This window comes from Aythya fuligula, chromosome 1 (genome assembly GCF_009819795.1).
Source record: "Aythya fuligula isolate bAytFul2 chromosome 1, bAytFul2.pri, whole genome shotgun sequence".
Taxonomy (NCBI): Eukaryota; Metazoa; Chordata; class Aves; order Anseriformes; family Anatidae; genus Aythya; species Aythya fuligula.
This window is the reverse complement of record NC_045559.1, coordinates 195,997,104-196,024,836: the sequence shown is the minus strand read 5'-3', so window position 1 is coordinate 196,024,836 and position 27,733 is coordinate 195,997,104. Positions and strand designations below refer to the sequence as shown.

General features: G+C 46.0%; 1 protein-coding gene across 1 annotated transcript; it reads right to left on the bottom strand.

Moving 5' to 3' along the window:
• Positions 1–1,869: 1,869 nt before the first annotated feature.
• SMCO4 (single-pass membrane protein with coiled-coil domains 4) lies at positions 1,870–27,733 on the bottom strand. Its single transcript, XM_032202990.1, has 2 exons — positions 27,638–27,733; positions 1,870–2,979 (listed from the first exon to the last, which is right to left on the bottom strand). Exon 2 carries the CDS (start codon positions 2,845–2,847, stop codon positions 2,668–2,670), a length of 180 nt encoding a protein of 59 aa, XP_032058881.1. The 5' UTR covers positions 2,848–2,979; positions 27,638–27,733; the 3' UTR covers positions 1,870–2,667.

The following is a 27,733-nucleotide window of genomic DNA, read 5'->3' as shown; positions in this document are numbered from 1 at the left end:
CGGAAACTCTATTTCTAAAACATTTCTGAAGACAACTGACTCTTGGAGTAATACATACAGTTAAAAACCAGACACGGTTACACCTTAAGCAGAGAAGTTCACAGGAGCTGACATTTGGGCAACTGCCATTAATTCACTTCCCGATTACTTCCCAGTGATTTTTGACAGTTTCTGTCTACAGAGGCTTCATACCACTTTTCCAAATGTGCATTCTCCTATGCTAGCAAAAGGGAATGGGGTAGAAAATGTCAGAATCCAACTTCATTATTTACTAGAGAAAAAAAAAAAATATATATATATATAATATTTATTATATATAAATATATTTTAAGATTCAGCCTGTGAAACCAATTCTAACTCCTGCACAATGAACAGCTCAGAATATGTAACACTGTTCCTCTCAATTAGTACTCAGCAAAATTGCATATTTCAGGGAACTGCAGCAGTCTCTTATTAGCATTAAGCTATAGGTTCGTACCAATAAACATTTGGCTCTGAAAAGATGATTACTGTGACCTGAAGAAGTTGTGGATGACAAGAGACAAAGGAAAGGCATAAGAAAAAGCAGAAATGAAACATCTAATTAGAGAAGTAATCTTAAATATTATCAAGTCCTACTGACCTTTTACCTCTTTTGTTGTTATCAGCCGGTTAATTGCTCTTTTGTGTCACAGACTCAACTCTTGCAGAAAATGAAGGGGGGAAAAAAATCCCATAATGACTCTGAACAGCTTCAAGGAAAGCTTTCCAAGTCTATGAAATTATTGCTTGGGCTGATAAATAAAATAAAGTGAAAATAAATGAAAATAAATTAAACTAAACTAAACTAATAAAATAAATAAAATATTAAAATAAAAGCCCTACTTTGGATCTCTCCAACTGGAAGGAGCAGCTCTCAGCACAAAAGCACAGGAAATTTCCAGCGTGCGGCTGGGTGACCATCTTGTCTGTGTCACTTACTGTGCTCCCATCCCAACTGCGCTGCCAACTGGGTGGAAAACAAAACAAAACAAATCCTAATAATTTATCCAAACTCTCCCTTTCAGCTTTAAGCAGATCTCGTATCTCAAAAACAACCCGGTCTGCAGAGCCAGTTTAGTTCTAGGCACTACTAACAGCAGCGGCCATCCCAGCGTAACAACTGGGTACGCGTCCCCTCCTGAGCTGGGTTGGTTGGTACCTGGTCACAGGCTCACCACGCTTCGGGGATGTTTGCCTTAGGGCAGAGCCTAATGCAGGAAGCTGTATTTGCTTGCCTATGTTTGCTGAGTTGGTTTTTTTTTTTGTTTTTGTTTTTGTTTTTTTGCAAAACAGCTTTGGCTACCCAAAGGGATAGAACAACGCATTGAGTTGATGCTTGGGTTAAAACTGGGCAAGAGCCCAGTTTTTCACAGGCAGACCTACAAACAGTCCCACCAAGCTCACTGGGACCACTAGAAGGTGGCATCTGATGTAAAGATGGGCATAGTCTTTGCCTGCCTGCACAGCAGCACGCCCTGCTGTGCTCCCACACGCTGTAGCATCACTTGCTTGCTTGCTTGGTCTGTATTTAAGCAAGAGTCAAGAGTTCTCAAATTCCTTCCTCCCAAGTCTTTCGAAACTTAATGCTTGCTGAGTGCCTTCAAATATTTGGACTAGAAAGGGCTGTAGAAAAATACAGAATTACTCAAGCGTTTTAAACAGAATTTATAGTTTGACTTCTGAGGCTAAAACTGCCTAAACTGTGCTCGAAGCTCCCTTTAAGTCAGGGGAGGAAGGGGATTTCACAGGACAGTGGCTCACTTCAGTAAAGAGATTAGAGTTATACCATCACTTTTCCTTCCCTTATGAAATGTAAAATAAAATGGAAAAAAATAACCAAGGGCTGTATCCAAAACCACCTTTTATTGCCACTTTATGGATTTTAATATTTAACATTCATATAAACAACTCTGTGTGTTTCTGTAGGTACTCGTGATTTCACCATAAATGGCAGAAATGGTAGAAAATCTGTTTTTCCAACCTTTCTGATATTCCTGGATCTGGTGGATCCTGAAGCATTCACGTTCCATGTTTTCATCTCGTTGCGAAAAAAGAAATTATTTTTGAGTGAACTATATAGTGTTTAATGAAAAAAATTATTACACAGTGTAGGCTTTCACAATTAAGCCACTTTTTTCTTTTCTTTTTTTTTTTTTGCAAAATAACATTCCAAGTAAGACTTCTCTCTTTTATTCAAAAAATAAATATATCCTTTCTCAATCAAAGCATTTCATATGACATTAAGTACAAAGAAGAAATGTACTTCTTTGGAAGTTCTGAAATAGACAGACAAGAGCTCATGGGAGCAACATTATCCATAGCAGTGATAAAAGCTGAACGCTGATTTCTTTACAAATTTATAGCAGAACAGAATTTCCTCTTACAATATAGAACTTCAAACAGATTTAAGAAAAACACCATTTTAAAAGTCTGAAAGGCACATGAACTGGACCATAAAACGTACTGGCACATTCACTAATACGTTTTATGTTACATTCCTAAAGAGAAACTGTGGAACCCTAACCAAGAGAAAAGACCGAAGACACCAGCAAGTTCTTTTGTAAAGTATCAGGAGTGGCAGAGAGTTTCTTTTGGCTCTTGATAAAAGCATGAATACCCCGAAGGTAGAAAGTCTGCAACGCCGCATCATTCAGTCGTATTTGGGCGAGTTGCGACATAAACAAACACCACAATCAGCAGTACTACGACAGCCAGCGTGGGAAGCACTACGGTGGTGATCTGTTGCCGGGCCTCCTGCATCGCCTGTTTCCTCTCCTTTTTGTCTTTGGAGGTCTCTTTTTTGGGCTTCCCTCTTAGCTGCCTCATTTTCCTCTGAGGATCTTTCGGTTGCCAAAGCGGAGGAGTGAGGGGAGTTGAGCTGCAGAAGACGGGCCAAGGTCTCTCCAAGCAGGGGGCTGAAATATTCCGTCTCCTTCAGCTGGCTGCCTGTACGAGAAACTGCAAGAGAAAGGGGAAAATTGCAAGTCTTCTGAACAAAATCTACATATATAATACAGTTATTAAAACTATTTCCAGCTTCACTTGGTAAAGCTTTTCCCTAACTGGCATCAATATCCACTCGTCTTTTTTCAATGAAACTGAATGGCAGCGTGTTCGTTCACTTCATCGTAGAATCACAGAATCATTAAGGCTGGAAGAGACCTCCAACACCATCTGGTCCAACCAACCCCCTACCACCAGTGTCGCCCACTAACCCATGTCCCCAAGCACCACGTCCAGCCTCTCCTTGAACACCCCCAGGGACGGTGACTCCACCACCTCCCTCGGCAACCTGTCCCAATGCCTGACTGCTCTTTCTGAGCAGAAATGTCTCCTCATTTCCAGCCTGAACCTCCCCTGGCTCAACTTGAGGCCATTCCCTCTAGTCCTTCAATAAATTTATACGAGAAGAGGCCAACCCCCAGCTCCCCACAGCTTCCTTTCAGGCAGTTGCAGAGAGCAATGAGGTCTCCCCTGAGCCTCCTCTTCTCCAGCTCAAACACCCCCAGTTCCCTCAGCTCCTCACAGGACTTGTGCTCCAGGCCCTTCACCAGCTCCATAGCCCTGCTCTGGACACGTTCCAGGGCCTTGATGTCCAGCAACACTTTCCCCAGGATAAACTACAGCAGCTCGTCGTGGTGTGTCCATTCACCCAGGAGCACTGAATTCGCCCTGTATTAAGCTGGAAACAAAGCCCAGCACCATACATTTCATCCTCCCAGGCAAACAAGATAACACAGCTAAAGACTTAATGAAAACAACATGAATTAGTCTTGCGTCAACACAGAGCACCAGCTGCCCCTTCTTGTAAGAGCAGCAGGCTCCCAACCAAAGGTCTGTGGCTCCCCACAAATCTGCAGAACCAGGAAGGGCGAGCAGGCAGCCTGTCATAAGGAAAAGCATTAAGCATTTATCATCCACACCTGGTATTTATGGGAATAAAGGGTACTCGAACAGGAAGGGACGTGGAGAAGGAGCCGCTTAACTTACAGAACACAGCCTAAACCATAACATGACTCAGTGCTCTCCCTCTCCTTACAGCTGTCATTTTTCTATGGAGAAAAAAAAAAAAAAAGAAAAAAAAAAAAGAAAAAAAAGAGCATCCTAAGTGATAATCAGCCTGCTGACAAATCGCTGTCTTAGACAAGCAGTCATTAATAAGCTGGTTGCTCTGGAGCATCAACCGCACTGGTTGTTAAAAGCAGAAGGATCTATCAGGCAAGATGAACAAAAACACCGCACCACGTGAAGCCTTCCTGAAAGGAGAATTAGGAGGTGCTTGTGTTACCGAACCCAAGGGCGCAGGGAAGTTTTTCTCTCCCCCGACACTGCCTGCAGCTGTGTAAGTCACTGCCTGCGCTGGGGGAGGGAGAGGGCCACGGGCTGGCTCTGTTCCTCCTTGCCACATCCCTGCTGCACGCAGGGCACTTGTATGCTGAGCACAAATTGGGGTGGAACAGTTACTGGTGCTGAGCAGTTAATTTTTGGTTCAACTGAATAGGAACTGATGGTTTTCCATCACTCAACGTACCGGGAATTAAACATCTGACGAAATTAGTGGGTGACTGCAACTGCCTCTTTCCTTCCTCTCTTTTCTATCACAGCACAAGCCTGATGTTAGCGTGCTGCTGCAGGTGATGAGAGCAACAAGCAAAGCTGCAACGTGCTCGCAGCTCACCACAGGCACGACTTCTTGATGTGTCATCCTGGTCAACGTTACAAGTTGTCTTATGACTACCTTAAAAAAAAAAAAAAGTGGTTTTCACTGAAAGTGAGATTCTTCCTGCTGATGTTATCACTCAGCCTTGTTCGTCAGCCTGATGACAGAAGCAAAGCCAGACTAAAAAGCCCATGTCCAAAAGGAGAATCCCCACCTATCAGCGAGGTGCTGCTGCAGAAGGGCTCTTGTTCTTTTTTTCATCCCTTCTCCTCGCAGCCAGCTGCCTGTTGTGAATCTCACCCAGTCGGTCAGGTTGGCGAGATGTTTCATTGGTTCGGGTACGATGTGGAACAGCAAACCAGCGGGTCTGTCTGTCTGTCTGTCTGTCCGAGCTCCTCCCTGGGTGCCATCCAGAGGAACAAGTCCAGCGTGAAGGACCCATGGGCACCTGGGGTCGCTCCTTCTGCATCCCATGCGCACGCCTTGCCAGCTTCTTCCAATCTTAAACTCCATAAATTCAACTTGGCCTCTGAATCAAGCAGTTCCTTTCAGTGTTGGTAAAGCATAAAAGGGAAATTTGGCTGGCTGGGATGGTTCTCAAAAGAGGAGACAAAGTTCAAGCCTTAGAAAGTCTTAGAAAGTCTTCCTTCTGCCAGCTGCAGCACTAGAGTTGAAATGCAGAACGTATTTAGAGACCAGAAGCCATCAGTGAACTTCATAATGAGGAGGCAAATAGGAACGGGATGGAGCAAATACATCACACCCTGTTCCAGTCTGTTCAGTCAAGTAGGACTACCTGATTTCTAGCCATTACCTGTTCCTTTCGTCAAATCCTCATCTCTTATTGATTCAGGAGAAAATCTTTGGTATTGCAACTTCTGCAATCTGTGTTTTGGGGGGAGGCTGTTTTTTTTGTTTCGTTAATCACTTCTCCAACTCACTGTTAGCTTTCCTTTGGGGAAAACAAACCTCTGTTTTTCTCCTCCAGTTTCCATTTTCCTCCTACTCTGGTCACAAGCTTTGTTACCGAACTCCGGAGGAACTACTATGCAAAACAGAGCTTTACGTTTATCCCTTGGGATAACTAGAGATGCATTTCAGGTATTTTCATATTGTTTTCCGTCTCTACTGTTAGCGCACGTCAGCGGGCTTTGTGTCTGGATTACTCACAAGACCCAAGAAGTGATGGACAGTGAAATCCTTTGGGACTTTCCACGTGCCATAGTAACAAACAGGAGTTGCCATGAAACCAATCTCTCGAACAATAAACGTTTGCTTTGCTCTACACAGCATCACTTGCTACCCAGGCAGTGGAAACATCAAGTCTCTTTTGAATATTTCATTGTGAAGCAGAATGATACCGAGTTAATTACATACCCCAGCTAGCATCTGATGGCTTGGAACACGAAGCCTTCCTGCAAATGTCAGCGCCACTTGAGCTGCAAGCTGGTGCTCTCCAGTTTGGGAATCTGGCACCCATCTTCAAACACGCTGCCAGCAGACCGGGCTATTTGGCTTTGCTACCAGCAGAGGTGGCCTTGCAGAGAAACCAGCCTAGAGATGTTAGCCAGATGAGCCTCAGGGTTCATCCTACCTGAACCGCAGAAAGGCCGCCAGGCTCTGCGAGCTGCTGCCAGGCTCCTGCTGCCTCTAGGAGCCCGCGTGGTTTCTGCAGGAGTTAACACTTGCCCACAGGAAAGGTCCAGGACGCTGTACAGGTACGTGCAGGCGTGTTCCTGCAGTGCTTACAAACTGTCCAGCTGCATAAAATGAAAGTTTGCAGCCCGTGTTGTGCAGAGTAAGGGCCACGGCCGTCCTCATCCACTTCCAGGCCTCTCACCAGCCACACGTGGGCTTCACGGGCCAGGAATCACCCTGCGCGCCCACTGGAAAGGCCGAACTCAGACAAGGAGGGGAAGGAGATAAAACAGTATTGGGAGGGCTGTAATTAATAACCTAGTTAGCACTGCCTATTTAAAATCTCTCAGATCAAGCTGCTCTCAGAAGGGTGATGAGAAAGCGATGGCCTCGGTGTACTCCAGCCTTGTGCAAACATTTCCAAGCTCAGTGGTCAGCGTTCTCACTCTGCAGGAGAGCTGGAAACTTGCCTTTTCCCCTCAAACAGAAGCTGAGAGTCTTCTTTCCACTCCAAGTGCAGTCACACGCTGTAGGCATCCCCCTGAGGTTACCTCCCATTCTCTAGGAACTCCTCGACCACCTCCAGGGCTGGAAATGAACACCAAACTGGGTCAACCACTGCTTTTGCTGGTCAGTGACTCCCTCAGCTGGGACAATTGCAGGAATACCAACAGAAAAGATTAACAGAGTCCCGCAGAAGTGGAATACCTGCAGCCCACAACACTCTGTCTTTAACTTCACCTTCCTCTTGTGAATGGCAAGCAGTGACTGGGTGTAGCTGCTAGGAACAGCCATTTCAGAGGCCGCCTCTTCTCTCTGATACTGCAGTGCTCCAACTTGACCCTGAAAAACTAAGGTTTCAAGCAGAACAAAACCTGGAAAGCTCAAGCAGTGAAGACAAACCTGAAAATGTTGGTCCTTAACGTAATAGCAACGCACAACTTTCCTGTTCCGGCTCTAAGTCTAGCCAGTGCGATTACAGTCCCCTCTGCCCATCATCCAAGCTGCTTTCTACATGTAAAAACACTTTGCTTTCTAACTTCTGGGTGAAGTTACTCTGAACTGGGCTGCAGAGCCAACCTCAGAGCCTAACAGCACAAGTCAGTAGGCTCGCTGACGTTACTCAAAGCGATGCTGAAGCATTTGGCAACACCTTAAGGCAACTCAAATGTGGTTAAGCAGGGGCGAGGCCGTGGTAAAACCTACAGGGACTGACAGCCTGCAAAACACATCAACAATCTTCCAACCTGAATTTCTGGCAATCCGCTGCCTCCTGTTGTTGTGAAATGAACCCTGGCCAGCAGTGATGTGCAGGTAGAAGCTCCTCACGTGGCTGCTCCGGGCACCAGGAAAGGCAGAGCCAGCTCCGGCAGATTTCGTTTATCGGCTCTTAGTGTAATCACACGTCTAGACATCTGAGGAACTTATTCTCACTGCTGTTACAGTGTGAATGTATTAACCGCATTAAGCTGAATAATTTCTCTCCAAATCCCGAATTACAAGCGTTTGTGAGCCACTTTGGATTAACCTGGCCCCAGGATCCTGCTCCCGACACTGTAACATTTCTGGGACAGCAAATCAGCTTGAAATTCAAACAAACAACCCGACGAGAATTAATTTTTATCGTTTAAATTTCCCCCTAGGGCCACGTATGTTTGTAATGAGCCATTACAAACAAACAAACAACAGAACAGGAGACCAGGAGGATGCGCTGGATCCAAATTGCTTGCCAACGGGAAGGAAAAAGGACACAAGATATGTAAGCAGACAACGCTCTTTGCCTTACTGCAGCATCAAAAAGCCCCAAAACCCAGTAGGTCCCAGTCACCAGGACACACCAGAACCGAAAGCAAGTCAAGAGGAAGAAGCCAAACCCACAAACCTATCGCCTTGTTCCTTGTTTCTGTTGCCAGGTTTGTGACTTCAGGGCACTGCAGCGCCCTGCAAGGAGGCTGGAACAGGAGCAGAGCCCCGGGGATGGGAAGAGGCCACCACCACGAGGAGGTGGCAGCTGAAGGAAACGTGGCACAGGGACCGACCACCTCGGGGTGCCTGCAGCCGGCAGCTTGGCAGGGATAACAGCGTCACGGTTCCGCCTTCGTTAACGTCTAGCTGCTGCTTAGACCCCACTTTATTTCCTGCCTTTGAAACCACACAGACGATTTATTTTTTTTTTTAAATGATTGAACTGTGTGCGGCGTTGTTATCCAAGCCCCAGGTAAAATTTAGTAAAAGCAAGGCTTGTTTCGGGCTGCCCCACGGAGCACAGATTTACTCCACAGCTGATTTCACCTGGAGGTGAAACACCACGTTTTGGCCAGGGGATTTGCTTTCCTGCAGCTCTCAGGTCTGGCCATTGCGACGACAGCACCGGCAAGGTCACCCATTTCTAACATGATTTGGCCAGCTTAAGAGATACAGCGAAATAGGAATTTTAAAATGTATTTCAGCAGGAGCTTGGGACAGATTTACAAACAGCAACACGTGTGCACGGAGCTCTAGATGGGGTCTCCAGAGACCTTGGGTCTGCACGCAGCCCTTCCGACCGGCCAGGCCAAGGTCCAGCTCCGCCACCTGCTTTTCCTGTGCTTCGGTTTTCACAGGTGTGAGAGAAAAATGCGAATCCTTGCATCTCCCCTGCATTCCTTCAGATGGTCACGACCTGGGTGCCCTGCGGGACTTGCAGAAGAGCTCAGACCTGCCAACACCCAGCTCCTGCAGTCAGAAGCCAAAACTGCTCCTGAGTTTTTTGTGCAACACCAGGCACCTCACGCTCCTGCAAACCTGACTCTGAGGGGGGAAATAAAAAAGAAACAAGCACGATTCTAGCATTTTTTATCCAACTGCAGCACTTACTGTCCAGCTACATTCCCAACCACATCCAAGCACAATCACGCTGCTTTTTAAACACTCAGTGTAACATAAGTTTTAAAATCTTTATTATTTGACAGGCTCCGAAGGAGCAAAATGTTCTGTGCAGCCCTTTGTGTGGGTGATGGAGATGGATGGAGCAGAGATCTGTCAATTTGACTGAAACTGCTGAACCCTAATGAGCGGGCCTGCCCAGAAGATTAACGTAAGGCTTTAATCCCCATCACACCCTCCCTCTCTCCTCCCCCAGACCCACTTCCAGCAGCCTCGCGATGAAGTGAGCAATTCCAGCTGCAGGACAGCTCCTTCTGGCGCTGACACGCAGCTCCGGGGGACCATTAACACGGAGAAACAGCCATTATCTGCTCAAAAAATAAACTTTTAACGTGTACGAGCTGTCCCCCTGCTGAAACAAAGGCAACTGAGTGCGGAAGGAGTGTGGGAAGAGCCCACCACAACACGGGGAACTTTGGCTCCTGCACTATGGGATGCTCTGGGTCACCGTGCCCGCTGCTCCCAGACAGAAGTTATCCAGCAGAGCTGGTGAGCAGCCGAAGATAATACTCGCAGTGCTAAATTTGAGATCTTCATGTTTCGGTGACGCTACCTGTCACGACTTCGGAGCGCTAAAAGTGAAGAAAAGCATTACGAGAAAGATTTTGGCTCTGTGAGAAATGGATTTTCGCAGCACGGCGTGAAGCCGATCCTTAATACCGTATGAACCTACCTCAGCCGACTTCACTGCAGCAAATTATGATTAACAAGTCAAAACAACCCCCCTCTTCCAGGGCAAAAGCTTTTAATTACGCACATAATGATACAGAACTATTAAGATGCTGCTTGAAGTCGGTTTAACATTATTTTTTAGTGAAAGTGGGGGGGGGAGTTTTTGGTTGTGGTTTTTTCTTTTTTCTTTTTTCTTTTTTCTTTTTTTTTTTTTTTGCCAAATTACAGCCCTACATCTGTGTCGCCCCGTCATTACTGCAACATCCCATTTACTGCAAATGGAGCTCTGAGAGTCTCCAAACTCCTCGCAGCGTTTGGGAAATGAAAGCCATCACTGAGCACTGCCAGGAAGTCAGGGACTGTGAGGCCGTCAAAACAAAAAGCTGTTTCCATACGATTTTCACAATCCCGAGGACTGGGAGGCAGCAAGCAATCTGTATTAGAAACAAAAAGCCGCGGATTTCTGCATCTGGGGGGGAATTGTTGAAGAGAGACGAGGTGATGGCATTTCAGACTCATGCATCCAGTGCAGAGCAATCCGATCTGCCCTGAATGTGGCAAAGAAACAGCAGAAAACTGAGTAAAAAATAAAGAGGCGAGTCCTTTTGCTCTACAAACAGAGGGACAAATAACCAAGATTTGTCCATGCGGATAATAAAGACTCAGTATCAAGACAGCCTCTGCAAGAGGCAGTCCGGTGAAGAAGCAGGAATCATATTTACCGAAAACACAAGGAAAATAAACATGCAATTTTTGTCACTGCCTGATTTCGGTTCCCAAGGCCGGGCTGGAAGAAAAAAGCTCATCATTCTCTGCATCTACAGCCACGGATGATCTTGCCCAGAGGGGCAGCAACCCACAGCACCCAGCACACGACCTCACACCACGTGTTTGCTCAGCCACTTTCTTGCAAACTTGCTTTCTCAGCTGTTCCTGACAAAAATCCGGCAGAGGTGAGACATTTATCTGTCCGCTGCGTTTATGGAAATCCAAACTGCTTCTAAATAGCCACGTTAAATAAACCCAATAGCCGCCAGTGTCACATTCCTTGAAATTCATGTGCTGCTTTCCCAGGTTCACTTTGCGGCTACCTCAGCACCACAAACCAAGCTGCCACCCCAGCAGCACTCACCCTCTGAGCTGGCGATGGGAAACCCTAAATCCTAAATGGGAAATTCTCTTTTTTTTTAAGTTCCAGACAGGAGCAAGGCAGAACGCCTACAAGTCTGAAGGCTGACGTTAGGGTTTTGTAATGCAAACACAGGAGCTGAGGGACTGTCACTGCTTTTCATTATAACTCCACTGTCATTAAAACTTGGGCACTGAAGAGTCAGTCCCGACTAAAACTTGGCAGGGAAAAAAATCCGTGCCCATAGCAAGAACGGATTGTGGAGCCTAAAACCACGAAAACCCAAGGGATAAGCCTGGAACGATGGAGACTGACCAACAGAGGAGGAAAGCTGAGAGACACCAGGACAACATCTAGAAACAACGACACTCTGTGAATGCTGGACTCAGATTTCTTGTGAAGCAGCCTCCTCGGAAGGCACAAAGGGAAATCTCCCTCTTCTGGCTCACGTTACGAACCCTCCACGATAACAGAAATCAAAATTGATGTATATCTGGGCTCCTGAAAGCCTCCCAAGCCAGTCCTGCAGGGCAAAATGGGCAACTCTGCCCTGACAGTGAAGCTTGCTGAGGTACGAAGTGTGCTGGAACGGGATGCAGTCGAACAAGGGGTTGTGATCTCAAACTCACTCGTTTCAGGGCTTGTTTGAAGTTCTGGTTTTTCAGGCTTTTCTTGGCACAGCTGGGTTTTCAGTAGGAGGCTGAGGAAAGGCTGCTGGCACCAGGCCTGTCTCTCCCTTCTCGTGCACATGCCAGGGGAGGGCTGCAGGATGGGACAGAGGAACTAACACAGAAGTCAACCCAAACTGAAGTGTGTGTGATAGGGGAACCTCTTTCCCATCTCCGCAGGAAAGGAGCCTCCCTCAGCTCCTCATTTTCCAAGCAGGGCAAGCGCCTCACAGTGTTTTGCTTTGCTGTGGTGTGGCTGAGTTCATTTCCACCTCTGCTGCCTTCTGCGCTCCCTTGGCTGATCCGGGTAGTCGAGTTACCAGTGAGTGAAACAAAACCCACCTTGCATCAATACAGCACCACGGGTGAGGCTGGAACTCCTCTGACAGCCAGAAACCTGCAGCTTCCCCAGGCTCCTTCCAAATCACAGCAGTGTGCTCAAACATTGCGACAACAACGCAATCAGGACACCTTTGGGGGGACGGGAAGATGAGGACTGAGACTCGCAACACAGGATGGGTGGGGAGTTTGGTCTTCCTATCACTGCTCTCATTAAAACCTCATTCTGTTTACTTCCCGGCTTAAACCTGCAGCCTTATTGCATTTCACTAAACAATCCCACATTACAATAACGCAGCAGGCTTCCCTGCCGTGATTGATAGACTCTGCTTGCAATTATTTAAGGAGAAGGCACATAATTACATACAGCTGGATTAGGCTGATCAAATCCCTGTTAGTGTCCGTCAATTTGCACATAACAAGACAGTGTGACATTAATGCAAACTAATTCCGATGCAGAAAGTTTAATTAAGACCTAAAAAAAATGAATTAATTAAAAAGAGATGGATGAACGAAAAGTTTCGCGTGCTGGAAGCAAAGGGAGTTTCCCAGCAGAGGCAGCCCCCGGACACAAACCTGGTTTTGCCTCAGCAGTTTTGCTCTGGCACCACCGCTGGCTGTGCCCTCTGCCAGGGCTTTCCGTCTGCTCAGGACACTCAGGACAACTCAAGACAGAAGCAAACGGCGTGGAGCTGTGTGTGTAATGGCAGTCCCTTACCAGCAAGCACAGGTAGTCAAAGGAAGGGGCCTCGCAAGTTGCTCTCGGTGCTCAGCAAGCACCTATTGATTCCACACCAGAATTCAGCCACCACAAATTACGAGTGATCTTAAGCACTTCCCCAGACCAAAACATGACATTCCCTACCTAACAGCGTTAATTCGCTCCCTTCACATTTATTCCTTTCCATTTGGGTTGTTTTTCAAGTACTCTGCTGTGTTCTCAGCACTCTCAAAGTCACCCCCAGCGCAGCGTCCCGGCTTCATTCCCCGCTGAGCAGACCCAAACTTTCCTGTTCCAGAGCTGCTAACCACAGCTAGGTCACGTCAAGGGGTTGCTGTGGCACACAAGCTGCTTTGGAGGGTGCAGGACCCAAGGAGATCTGTGACACCGCCCCACAGCACATCTCATCCCCCCAGGGGCAGCAGCCCCCAGCACCTCGCACAGGCCGGCTCATGGCTCCCAAACGTGCGGGCTGAGTTTCCCACACTGCGGTTTCCCAGTGTGCTCCCTGCCAAATTAAATCAATTTGAGCATCTCATTAAAGAAAGAAAGAAAAAAAAAAAAAAAAAAAGACAGGTTTTGATTCATTTTTAATGGCTTCTCTGCCAGTCCAGCCTGCTGCTCCGAGCTGGTTTACTTTCCTAGCTGCTCTGCTCAGCCACCTCGCTGGGGAGACCCTACAGGGTTTCAACAGCTTTAGAAAGCTCTGAATGCCATATAACCCTCACCAAAGCCTTATCCAAAAAGGCAGCAAGCATTCTGAACCTGTCCGTTTCCCAAGCGTGAACGCTTCCCACAGAATTAATTTTGGTCAGCTAGGGGAAAGGGGAAAAGGGAAACAAGGGCAAACTTGAGCGGCATAAGCTCTAGAAAGGATTACGGTGCAACCTCCTGGAAAATGCATTAAAACTCAACACCACACTAAAACTGTCCAAAAAATTAAGCCCTCCACTGCTCAGTCACATCCCTCCAAACCTCTCAGTCACCCTCTCTGTGGCAGGGACAAATCGCTGCTAGATAACTTCTCCTGAACAAGCCTACCCATTATTCTAACTTGTTCTGGTTTCTTTGGCAGCGCAGGTATTTAAGGCACCCTCCTAAACCAGCTCCTGCAGTGGTTTTTCTGTTCCGTTACAACTCTTCAAGGCATCACAAAGGCAAATTGAATAAGCACCTCAATTTGTGTTGCTTTCTATTTATAATACCGCGGGCACCCGCTGCTGCTGAGACCTGAGCAGGCATCTTTCTTTCTTTCTTCCTGGAGATTGATGCAGATTAATCTCAGGAGTTCCCTGCGTTGGAGTAATTTCAAGAAACTCCTCCATGCGGTAGGGTTTGTGGGTTTTGGTTTTGTTGTGTGTGTTGTTTTTGTCTTTTTTTCTTCTCATTTTTATCAGCAACCAACTGACCTGCTCTCAAAAACGCAGCTGGCTTTGTTTCCTCGCTCACCTCAGCCACATTTCGTAGGCTATCTTCTGGCTAAACGCAAGGGCAGGCATTCAGCAAGCAAATCGCTTCGGGTTTTCCCCTGAACCTGCAACAATTTACATCTGTAGGGCCCATGGGCGGTTTGGGAACCGTGGGCATGCAGGGAATGGCTGTTGGGAGGAGCCTGCCCATCGCCCAGCAGACACAGGGCTTGGATCCCATGTTATCTGCCCTCTCAAATCAGAGATAAATGAGTTTTCTGTCTTATCAAAGCTCCTGTGACCACCAAGAGGCAGCTCAGGCTCTGCAGGGCAGGGTTAAACCCCGGGGCTGACCTTTCAGAGGGAGCCCCAGCCCCAGGTGCCTCTGCTGGGTCAGCTTCCAACCAGCACGCGGAGGAAAAAGCTGCAAGGAAATGCAATTAAGGCTAAAAGATGTGGATGGGAGCCAGGTCATTAAGAGGGACACCGGTTATCGGTCTCATCTCCGCACCGTGGATTTTCCCGGGGCAGCTGACCTGTGAGGTCTGGAATCCTCCTCCAGTTCCCGCTGTGTTCAGGGGCGGTGTTGCAGCATCTCGCAGACAAATTCCCAGGACAGCCCGAGGAGAATTTCATCTCAGGAGTGATTCTGTGCCTCAGGTCCTGCTCCAGAGGGATGCTGTGCTACTTGCCCCTCTGCAGTATTGAACACGGGCCTCAGACGGGACGGATTTTAAGCATTCCCTTTAAAAAACATGCAGCTTTCTCAGCCAAAAAAATAAAAATAAAACAATCTTGTTGCTGTTTTTGATCATCCCAATCTTGCAAAGATTGCTGTTAGCTTAGGAAAGCACGTGAAAATGTGTAAAATGAAGTTTTCAAAAATTTTTTTTACTGCATTTCTTGAAAATTTAAGCAAATAAAAAGGCTCCAAGACACAAACCATCTTTGTAAAGTCCTCGGTATGGTGCTCTCCTTCTTCTTACTTATCAACCACACAAACTCAATGTAACCGTTATCTCAGGAATCCGCAGATTTTTAACTTTGTACCAACACGAATGAGATAAAACAGATTTCCTCAAAAAATAAACAAGGCACAGGGACCTTGAGGGTCATTTAAGAGGCGCAGCTTCCAAATGGGAGTCCCCAAACTCCTGTAACCTTCACGTGTTCTCATCCCCTTCCACAATTACTTCTTATCTCGTGGGGAGGTTGGGAAGTTTCGCACCAGCTACATTCAGCAGATCAGCTATAAACGGGCACGCTGTGGATCCTCCACAATTCCAGGCTGATAGCTAATCACGATTTTGAGCCTTTCAAGCAAATAGGACAACTTAAAATGGCAAACATGGCTCTATCAGCCCATCCATAAATTAGGAGTGACAATAGCAGATTATTACTCATTCACTCAGTGTTTGTTTGGCCCTGGGAGAACTGGCTTTCTTCCAGGAGCTGGCAAACATTGGTTAATATACATGTAAATGTTTTATTTCTCTCCGAGTAGGCAATTTCATGAAATGAAATACCGAATTAGAGACGACCTTAGTTTTTTCTGCTGATGCCTGTCTTGGAGGCAGCACCGCTGAAAGCCTTTGCGAGGGTTTTCACACCAAGCCACCAAGGGACAAGCCACCTTTTCTTCTGAGAGTGAGGCAGTTTCACTGTGGAAACACGAACGCTTTTATATAAATATTAATCATCCAAGTTCTCCTTGAGGGAAGTGGATGGAGAACGGCTTATGTAAGGTTCCAGGGCTGACTTGATACGTGCTGGACTGTCTCTGCCAACTGCTCCACACGGGCTGGTCCTCAAGGTAAAAGCTGCGCTGCCTCGGTGCGAGAGCTGCAGTACCAAAAGTAGATTCAGAGGCCCCCAAATTTAATGTGAGGGCACTTCCAAATAGCACTTGTCAGTTCCTAAGGGTGAAGAAGGGATATCGTGGTAGCAACAAGTCAGCATGGCTCATAAACCTCTGGACATGCACGTGTGGGAAGAACTGAAGATGAAGGAAGCAAAATGAGTTCCTTTCCAGTCTGGCAGCTCGTCTCAGTTGGTACCTACTGGTTTCGGGCAAGTCTCTCCCTGGACACAAGCACCTGCGTATCCCAGGTGGGCTGAGATCCCTGGTTTAGGGAGTTAGGTACAGCTGGCATTAGGATTACTCCTCCTGATATTCTCTGCTTTAAGAGAACCACAATTTACACTTTACAGGCTACTTCATTAACTAAAGCTACTTCTGAAACAGAGCTTTGGGAAGTAAATACAAGAACTGTGGATTTGTTTTAAGCTGCAGAAAGCCACAGAGGCGATCAGAGCTGCAGCAAGCACACCGGCTACTGCGTGACCCCACTCTGCTTTGAACCTTGGACCTCAGGCTGTGCAGCTCTCACACGGGGCACACTCTCCCTCCTCTCGAGCGGCGCCGCTGACCCCACACTTCTGGGAGCTCTCACGAGGATACCTGCTGAACGCCGCGTCGGACAGCGATTGTAACTCATCTGGAGAGCAGACGGCTCATCGGATTTCTGAACGGGCTTCCCTCGCTTTCAGCAGGGCTGATGCACGCAGCACATAGGGTTTGGAAACAGATTTTCCCCCAAATAGCTCGTACAATTGTGCTGCAGCATTCCACTATCAGCTCGGCTCATGCTTATGTAAATACCGCGTGGAAAGGCAGCAGTCAGGTGAGCGGTCACAACGAGGTTAATCATGACATCCAGGCTTTGCCAGGGCAGCAGCAGAGCTGCCCTCTTGAATAAATTGAGCTCGGATAAGGCAGCATCGATTTTCCTAAAGAGGTTTCATTACTGAACTCCAGGCTTGTGATTCCTTCTGACAGGACAAAGTTAAGAGTTAATCCAAATTTACTATTTCTTTTTCTACCCAAACAGAAACCGACTGGATTAAGATGCAGAGACTGCCATAGACCTCCCTCCCTTTCGGTGTTCTCCCCCCTCTGAGAGAAACTGAACTTCACAGGACTTCAAACCTCACAGAAAAAAAAAAATAAAAAATAAAAAAAAGTAAATAAGAAAAGCTCATCTTTATTCTACAAGCCTTTCTCCCAGCACTGAAAACCCAATGCATATTTTCTGCCAACTACTTTTATCTCTGCATTGTTCTTAACGCTTTCCTAGAACGGAGATTCTTCAGCACACGAGTGAAGAGCATTAACGTGGTGAGGGGACAGGGACTGTTGGAGCCCAGCCAGTTAAAAGAAACGAGGCAGGAATGCGGAGGCATCCCATGACCTCCAAATCTTTCTGACACGTATTCTGCTTGACAAATCGCAGCCTCCTATATTTATTTTTTTTTCCAAGACAGTTACATCAGAAGCCAACAGCTGGCCATTACAAGCTATTCCATTCAACAGAGGAGTTGCTTCTTTACCTCCTCCGAGGCTGATAAGAATCCTCCATAAAAGCAAAGGGATCCCCTTCTGATTTCCCACAGGTGCCCTAAAACACTTACTGAGCCACAGCAAGTGCATCCCTGACAAATAGGGTGTCCAACAGACTTGGGGGTTTCCTAACTTTCTGAAATTACCTTTCTGACTCACTCACATCTCTGGGAGCACGAAACTTAGTTAGGTAAGGTCTGAGAAAAAGCAAGCAAGATTAGAGAGCAAGATGAAAAAAATAATTACTAATCTTTGAGGAGAAAAGATATCATTTCTAACTCTCCTATCGTAAAAGCCTTGCCTCTTTCACAGTTAAGCAAAGTTTCCCCAAAGCAGCTATCACCGATTGCACTCGCTTGGAATTTTTGTATAAACAAGCATTGGAATATGAAATGCAAAGTCAAAAAAAAAGGATCTCAAATCACAGGGTGCATACATCCCAGCACCTTGTCTGCATCCCTTCAGAAAGCAAGAACAAAAAAAATAATTGAACATGAAAGAGAAATAAAACCAGACATGAATTGAAACCTGAAAAGCTTTTTGCTTAAGGTCCCTAATGTCTACGAATTTATTAAGAGATGATGTTAGAGCACCTGAATTTCAGAGAATTACTTCAGAGATGGCTCCCGTTGCAGCTTTTGCTGCTGGAATATTTTACCCTGGCCGCCAGCCAAATCTTCGCTATGCTGATGCCAAATAAATGATACCCAATTTCAATGACAGATGCTGTTGTGTTGACACATAATTGATACATTTATATTCAGGGCTCCCTGGAATTCTGTAACAGCAACACTTTATTCACAAGAAATATCACCGGCAGCAGAACTCAGAGGGACTGGCACATCGCTGATGCTGCCACGCTGCTGGAAGCACGAGGCTGGAGGGAGGAGATCTTTAACCACCCTGGGTGGCGAGGACCTGTGGAGACCACGACACTTCTAGGGCAGTGGAAGATGAAAAGAGACAGCCCAGCAGCCAGAGTGGCTCAGCCAGAAACCAGCGTGCTCGCAGAAAAAGGAAACCTGAAAGTTTGCAGCACAAGTTGCACATCCCCTTCCTGCAGAGCCTGTAGCTGCGTAGGAGATGGAAGTCATAGAAACGCCACAGCACTCAAGTAAGAGCCATGGCCATGCCCTCCTTCTCGCCTTGACTTCCTTGGTTTCCCAGGCAGGAAACATTTTAACAGCCTTTAAAAATACATTTGGAAAAGGTATGTTCCAAAGGAAACATCATATACCCGCCACCTCGCCTGTTCACTCTCCCGGAGATAACTTGAAAGAAACTTTCATAAATAATATTTATTTTGGAAAGCAACCGAATCTCCCCAAGACTAAAAAAACTTCAGCCTTTACTGAAATTATTACATGAAAAAAAGCAGGTGACAGTACAAGTCATGCCTACAACCTAACTTTTCTTTATTTTTGGTAACGCAGCATTGTATCATTTTCACACGACAAATGAAAACATTCCCAGAATGAAAATATTCAGCAAAATATGCATCCCCATTCAATTCCCAAAGAAAACAACCCTGCAACAACTAAAATTTGGCACCAAAGACAGCAGCAAATAAACAGCAGAGAGCAAAAATTTCCTGTCATTTATCTAGCTAGCATATGCGGTTCAGCAAACATGCAATGTGGAATATCCTGCCATGATGCCTCTTTTTAATTAAAATAAGGTTAAGCTTAAAAATACTTTTGAATCACATTTTATGGGGATTATCAAATGCATTTGAAGCTTACAGATGAACAGGAATCACCACCTAGAAATCTTTTCAGCCCCTGGAAAACATATTTTGTTGGCTGTTTCTTAAACTGTATTTTAGAAGATTGAGCACAGCCCAGAAAGCTTTCTGCTGCTTGTGGGGCCTTATCTAGCTCTCAGATTTCATCCTCAGTCAACTTTCTCCTCACATCACACGAAACGGGGACTGGAAATACTGATGGTAATTCTTCAGACTCTGCACACTGCAGCTCTTCCTCTTAATTCTTCCTCTCCTGCGCTTCTAAGGGCTGCTAAGGCCAAAACCTGTCAGAAGGCCTCTTCGTGCTGAATTTCTCCTTCACGATCGCGTGGCAAAGAGCAAAGATAAAGTCATACAGAGAAAAACACACATTTATCATCAAAGCACACACCTTTCTCCCAATAAATAAATAATTTGTTTTTAAATGTCATTTAGCTCAGCAACACAGGATTTGTAAATTATCCAGGGCTGTATCCTTACAAAACCACAAAGTGATTGAAAAGGTCAAAGTGCATGAAGCAGAAAAGCTTTCGGGGCCAATGAGTTCTTTGCACTGATGCGAGAGAGGCATTGGAAAACCAATCTTTGCCAAGAAAATGCAGCCAGGCATTAAAAACGTAAGCATCAAGTGCACAGGTACCTTCTCATTGGCAGCTGGGCACTTCAGGAGCAAGTACAGAGGATGAGGAAGGGCCACGAACACCACCGAACAGTTTCCCAAACTTACCGGTTGTGGGGAATGTCTGGTCCCAAATTTTCTCACTCCTGTTCAGAGATCTGACGCAAACCTGCTCCAGTTCAAAAGCTGCAGCAGGTTGTTAGAGCAGTGCTGTGCCTAAGCTAAAAAGGCCAGCCTCTCAGCGCTGCTTTTTCAATTGAGCACTGAAATAGCAAAGCTAGGAGGCTTACAGACAAGATCCAACTCCTATCTAATTATTTAGGAGTGTAGACAGAAGTGGAGGTGCGTCTGCAAGGCATGCAAGGCACTGTGTAGCTACCTGCTGTCGGTGTTGGGAGGAGGATAATTAGCCTGGGAGGAACTTCATGTTAATAAATACAGACTGACTTGAATATTTCAGCCTGCAACTGAATTTCCTGCAAGGATTTATTCCTACAGCTTTCTTTGGGTGTTTGAAACAACCCCTGCTCCCCCTTAAACACGTAATAAATTTAAGAACTTTCTTTAAAATCAAAAAAAAAAACACACCACGTTCAGTAGCAAAAACCCATCCTGTTTTTAACAAGGGCGAGGGTCCACAAAGTTAAACGGATTCTCACTCCAACTGCTACTGCTGGCTTCTGTGTTTTACCCTGGACACAGAACAGAAAGGTCTCACTTTCTGATTCTCCCACTCAGGAAGGCAGTGCTATAGCTGGAAGACATGGACAAAAAATGAAATGCTCGTATACAAATCTTTCAGTCCCTTTTCCCCAACTTATGTCATTAAGGAAGAAAAAAAAGGCAGAAGTGTTTCTGCTAGAAATTACTGTACAATGAGTTAACATGCAAAATAAACTAGCAACAGACAAAAAAAAGAGTGAGCTAGTTCCAACTTTTAAATGTGTAAAAATCTTAGAAGTAGTTCAAGGCAATCAGATTTCAGGGCAAATCTTACTTTCACAGAGTGTTTTCTATCCTGTCAAATGTTTCTCTTACCACTGTGGGAAAGATTTGAACAATGGAGGGAAGCTGGCTAAGGCTCGGTCTGCAGACTGAAATAATCTCAGTTCTGCATCCAGGCTCCTGAGCAGCAGTCCCAAACCGAGACGTTTAGGCAAGATGTTGACCTGCACCCCCTTCCTCCAGGCTAAGGCCCTTCCACACAAATTACTCCGCGCCTTCAAACACACCTCACAGATCATAATACTGCAGCTACAGGCCACTCCTTTAAAGTGTCAATTCAGTGAACCTGTTTTCGTAGTGCTATGCAGTGTCACCACCTAACCCCTTCCAGCCATTTAAGATCTGCAGTTTCTGTCCTAAACTACCCTGAAATTTAGCACCGTGCTTTCCCACTGCTAGGGAGGTGGCACCGCAGTGCCAGGTGGGGTGGGGTTGTGGAGAGACCCAGTACAGTAAGTGCAAAGGTCTCTAGGTCGTAAAAATGAACAACTACAAGTGTATTCCTCAAGGTTCATCTGAACCATTCCTTATTTCTGTCATCCTTTTATTTGGGTAGCAAGACCAAGCACAAGGTCTTTCATGACACAAAGACGCTACATGAAGCAGAAGATGCTACAGCCATCTAACAACTAGGAGGCAGGCAAGCTAGGAAATGAACTTTTTTAGAGGCAAAAAGCTTCAGTGAGTTTTAATAACACATTTATACAGCACGCCTCCTCTCCGGGCCTGATACGAAGCACTGTATCGTGGTCACAGAACTGCTCTCTGAGGATACAAAGCCAAGGTGTCAAAAAAAAAAGAAAGAAAGACATACGGTGGAAAAGCAGCGAGACCAATTTATAAATAGAAAGCAGTCTGAGCGCAAGATGAATACACCCCGAGGTTTGGTACATCCAAGGCATGATTATCTAATAGCTCTAACACGGTACAAAGGCCCACATCAAGATGGGCTGAACACGAGGGTTTTATAGGTAGCAATATAAGGCTCCGGGAGCCTTATTAAAGACACTTAGACCCTTATCAGAGAGCCTAACTGAAGGCAGGTGCTACCTGGACTGTTAAAGCCCACCCTAACCTGCTTCATTTTTTCTCCTAACTATATCATCATGCAGCCATAGCTCTTCAGCCCTTTAACCACAGTATATTTGCACTCTTACTAATTTTTTTAAGAGCTTTAAGGCTTTTAAGGGTCTTATTTTTAAGGGTCCATCAGTATTTTTAAGGGTCCACTTCTTAAGAGACTTATTTTTAAGGGTCTTATTTTATGTATTTATTTATTTATTTGAAGTTTTAAGGGGTTCCTAGTGCCAAGTCCAAGGGATGCCCATGTAAGTAAATCCAATGCTCCAGCAATCTGCAGTCCTCGCCTCCAGCTCACTTCAGCCTGGAGAAGTTACTCGTGCCTGCAGCAGGGCCGGCCACATTTCTGCTCTTCATGTGACAAAGGCACAAACATGTTGGTTTAGGCAGAAGCAGCTTTTGCACTGATGCTGCTCTTTATTTTCCACTCTTTTTGTGAAATACTGAGACAATTTCTGAGCAAAGCCTTTGGGGAAAGAGCTCTACTCAAAATCACTAGTCCTCTGTCTAGCACAATGAGAGCAGAGAATGCAAATTAGTTGCAATAAAAGCAGCTGGCAATCAATACAAAAGGGCTGGTCTCCAAAAGTAAAACTGGCTCCTCTAAGGATGAGAGTTAAAAGGAGAAAAATATAAGAAGATGAAAGTAAAGGAAGAACTAATGTAAACAACATTGTGGGAGGGAGACACAGAGAGAGGGGAAAAAAAAAATCTAACGATACGACTAAAAATATTAGACAAAGTGACAAAAAAACAGCTGGGGGTAAAAAGGGAAGAAATACAGAGATAACTGGAGTGCAAAGAAAAGGATCATTAGAAAAAGTCTAATGGCAAACATGTGCAATCCAAACAGGAGATAAACTAAAAATTGTGAAAGGGAGCAGATAAGAGGCTAGCTGGCACTGAGGCTTAAGGCAACAGTCACGGGTTCACGTTCCAGCCCAGCTCCCAAGCACTGATGAGTCTGATAATGAGTTTCAGCATTTCTTCCACCACAGGTTTGGCCACTTCACAAAACCTTGGGCTTTTGTCTCCTCACCTTCTGCCATAATTCTCTAGCAGCCAATACCCACCTGAGTGGGCCAGAGCCTGCTCACTCTACCTGCATGCAGAACCTCTTTTTAAACCCCTTCACCTCAGGAAGTCCACAGGCAGCTGTGAAGGACGGAGAAAAGCCCAGCATTATCATTACCACCTGTTTAAAGAAAAGGAGAGTTCCTCAAGATTGACACTTCCACTGAGTCTCCCTATTATTTTGTCCAATTTTTATAAGCCGGTTAGAGAAGGAATACATTACGGTCACAGAAGCCTTCCCTTGCAGCTATTATAGTGAGTGCTTGATATAAAGGCAAAAAATAAGGGTATTTTTGGCACTGTTAGCTACCTCTACTCAAGAGAAACCAAAAAAAATGAGCTTCCTGCACATTGCAGAGCAGTGCCACAAATCACTCTCGGTCTTTCACGTATGCACCTAGTCCTGGTTTCATCAACCATTTGGTTTCAGCAGAGATCTGAAGTCACTCGTTGTCTTGCACGTGTCTTTAATATAGCAAATTAGCAACAAGGAAAAGGTTACTTTGCTCGAAAGCCTTTCGGCCCCTAGGAGCATCACTAGTTAACTACACAAAACTCCTTTGGCCCCAGTAAAGGTGCTTTAACAGCACGTAATAATTACACAGGGTGGACAGTGGTGTCTTCTGCTCTCACACAGAACTGCAGGGAACATGCTATCAGTGCAGAGTATTTATTTAGCTTGGGTTTTGACCAACATACTGATGGACCAGGCAGGGAAGCTTCTGCCAAGTTGCTAATATACTTAAAATTATGCTTAGCCCTTCAGAACTTTAACACAGAACAATTCAATCAGGGCATGCCCTGCGCTTCATGAAATTCTCCATGATTTCTAATGATAACAGGTGGCCAGAAACTTCCAGTCACGTTGACATCTAAAAGCAAAGAGCTCACCTTTTAAAGGGAGAAAGAAGTGACCAAGTTCTTTGCAAACTGAAAACACTGTAAAAGAAATCAAACAAAGCAGGATGGAGAAGAATAAAAAACCCTGAGACCAAACCAGGGGTAGGGCAAAAGACAACAAAGAGAATATTATCACACATTCTCATCCCCTCAAGATACACGTGTGCCTAAAGGGCTCACAAATATCCATCTCTGGCTGTCTGCCACATCCAGTGTGCAGAGCCTCCTTCCTCTACTGCCTACAGCAATTATTTCAGGCTTTGTCTTAACAAGTAAAATTCTCTCTCACAAAAAAAAAATAAAATAAAAAATAAAAAAGTAGGGGTGGAGGCCTGCACTGTTGCAGAGATTTACACCGACAACCTCTGGGACTGCCACTCCTGCTAAGACAATTACAGGATTTTAACTGCACCTTTCCCCAAGGTAGCAGCAGTTAAGACCTTTATACACTGAAGGAGATGCCCTTCCACATTAGCGTGGCCTATTAGCCACAAACAGGATTAAGAGCTCAGCAAATCCTCACAGAGCTCACATCTGTCAACACAACTCCTTCCCGTATGGGCTGAAAGGAAGGTAACTTCTCGGCTTTCCCAAGCACTTACAAGAAAGCTGATATTGCAATAGTTATTAAAATAATAATAATAATTTGGGGGCGGGGGGGAGGATGGACAGAAACATAACAATCAGAGAGGCCCCTCAGGACCTCTTATTTTGTAAAATAAATAAATAAATAAATGCCACCTGGTTAAAGAACCCATATAGCAATTAACACCAGGAGATCTCCTGAGAAGACAACAGCCAAGATCTCTTTGCCAGATATTACAGAAATCTTTCTGTGCTGTCAGAAAGCAAACAATTATCACAAAAAAATAGAGCAGCTCAGATCTGCACGCAACACAAATCGCTATGGGACAACAGGACATCAATGAATCCACAGATACTTCTTGCAGTGCTTGGAGAAACTAGCAGGGAGACAGACAGATCATTTTGCTCCAGAGCACACAGACCTAATAGCTGAATCAAGAAATGCCAGATCCATTCTCAAAGAGCTCAGACTTTTCGGGAGTAGCTGGGACACACAGCTGTAAGAGTAAAAGCAAACCCAGCCAATTCAGCAGAGAGAATTCGTGCTCAGTTCTCTCAAGCCCTGATACCACTGTAAAAGATTAATTTATCTTCCTTTAAGTGCAGTCCCCATGACAGCACTGCTACCTGCTGAACCAGGGCAAGTCTCCTGCGACTCTTCACGGAGAAAACTCTCCCTTTTCAGCTTCTCTACAGCACTGCTTCTAGGTAAGGCACACAGCACCAGGCCAAGTCTCGTTGGGCTTCAAAGTAACACACAAGGCAGAAAGATGAGGGAGAAAGAAAATTTGTAACAAAAATGAACAAATAAACTGTTACCTTACGCATTAAGTGCCACAGCCAAAAGATCTACTGTGGAGTCTATGGACCATCCCCTAAGATAGCTCATACCACCTAATTAGCATGTATATTGTATAGATATGCAAAAGCACTTCACTGCCTATTTAATGCATGGAAAAACATAATTAGTTTAAGTATATATATAAAATTTTGCTAGCATACTGATAAGGCAGTGACCAGGAGATTGTCTACTCTCTCACCTGTTGCTGTGCACACCTCCACAAGAGCAGCTAGGAATGTGACTGAGGGCAGCTGCCTCACACAGCGCAACCTCCGCTCAAGCCCAGCACTCTGGGATCACCTCACAGCCCAGGAGCTCGTCCACAGGCATGGACACGCTGACACTGCTAAGATCTTGTCTCAGGCAAAGTCACTCACAGAGTCACAGAACAGCCGAGGTTGGAAGCGACCTCTGGAGATCACCCAGTCCAACCCCTGCCGAGCAGGATCACCTACAGCACGTTGTGCAGGATGGCAGCCAGGTGGGTTTGGGATATCTCCAGAGAAGGAGACCCCACAGCCTCTCTGGGCAGCCTGTCCCAGTGCTCTGTCACCTCACGGTACAGAAGTGCCCCTCATATGGAACCAGAACCTCCTGGGCTTCAGTTTGTGTCCATTACCTCTCACGGGGCAAAACAAGGACAGTTCTGTTGGCCTGCGAGCACTGGTCGCACCCCTGGAGAGTGATCTGCTAAGGACTCCCTAGAAATAGGGCTTTCTGACGGCCACCCTGGCAGCCTCTGAAGATGCCCAGAGCTCTGTAAAAGGCTCATTTTTACCTCTGTCTGTTACAGTGCTGTCCATGCTCTTCTATATCACTCTGCATTTGCAGTCAACAGCTTCGCCAAAACCCTCTTGAGGAGCAGAAGATAACAGTTGTGCGAGTCCCTGCTGGAAAGAGCACTGAAGAAACAGGTAGTTCCTAGAATTTCCTACGTTATAAAAAGTATTTGACAACCACACTCCAGATCCCTGTTGGTAAACGTCCCTTCTACATTTCCTGCATATCATGAGGGAAAGTAACAACTAAAATTGCTATAACAACGAGCTGTTCATTTATCTGACAAAGATGAGTGAAATTTCTAGCTACAGAGCTTAAGAACAGTCTAAAACCTGCTTTCTTCTTAACTTCAGTCTAGGAGGTCTGTGTGGTATAAATAGGCCACTAAAGGCAGTTAGAAGAGAGATAAAGTTATTAAAAATGCACTAATTAGAAACTTTTTTTTTTTTTTTTTTTTTTTTTTTTAACAGAGTGTCAGGGAATTACTACAAGACTTTTGTTTCATTTAAAGGAGACAATTTCATCAGACCTAAAAATAACACACAATCAGGTTTTCCAAATTGAGAGGATCATGAAAATCCCCAGGAGGCCCCAGTGCAGCCAGGCACCGCTTGAGCCCGCAAAAACCTGACACAAATTTGGGGCAGGACCACGGAATGGAAATATGGAAATCTCCACACCATGACAACATTTATTTTCCCTACCGTCTTAAAAGGTGTGAAGCATAACGGCTTTAGAAACACAGCGGAAAGTAAATTATTTTTTAAGGTACCCAACTGTACAGAGACCCGAAAAAGGCTACAAATTGAACTCACGGCAGCACACGGCAGGGACAACACACGAACAAATGAATCCAATGCACTTAAGGAAGGGGTAAAAGCAGCATATTCGCATTCAGAAGGGATTATCGTATTTTTCTTTCCCCTGGGTCACCTTTTAATGCTTTCCCGAGCTTACTTCCCCCCTCGGCCGGCTGCTTAAACACAGGTCTCGGTCCTTCCTCACACACGCTCGCGAATGAGGAAGCGAAATTAAAGAAATAGACGCCAGATGAGGAAGTTTCGAGCCTTTTGAGGAGTTTTTTTCCACATTTCCAAGAGTTATTTTCCTCACGGATCCCCCCTCCAGCAGGGTCGCCGTTCAACCCCGGCGGGGCCGGGCCGCCCCCGGCGCCTCACAGCCGGGTCCCTCCTTCCCGGGGCCGGCTCCCCGCTTCCCCTCACTTCAAAACTTTCCGCTTTTAACCTCCCTGGAGCACTCGGAGCCCCCCTGGAAGTCCTCGGCAAGCCAACCGGCCCGGAGTCCCTCAGCTCGGCGGCTCCCCCCGGGAGGAGCCCGGAGCGGGCTCCCGGAGCCCCGACCGCTCCCCGCTCAGCTCTCCCTTCCCTCCCCTCCACCTCCTCCCCGGGACAGCCGCGAGTCCTTACTCGGAGCTGCGCCCTCCTGAGAGCAGGGACGGGCGGCCAGCGAGGGGCAGAGTCCGGGCTCCCCGCCGCAACTTCCCCCGCTCCGCCACACGTGGG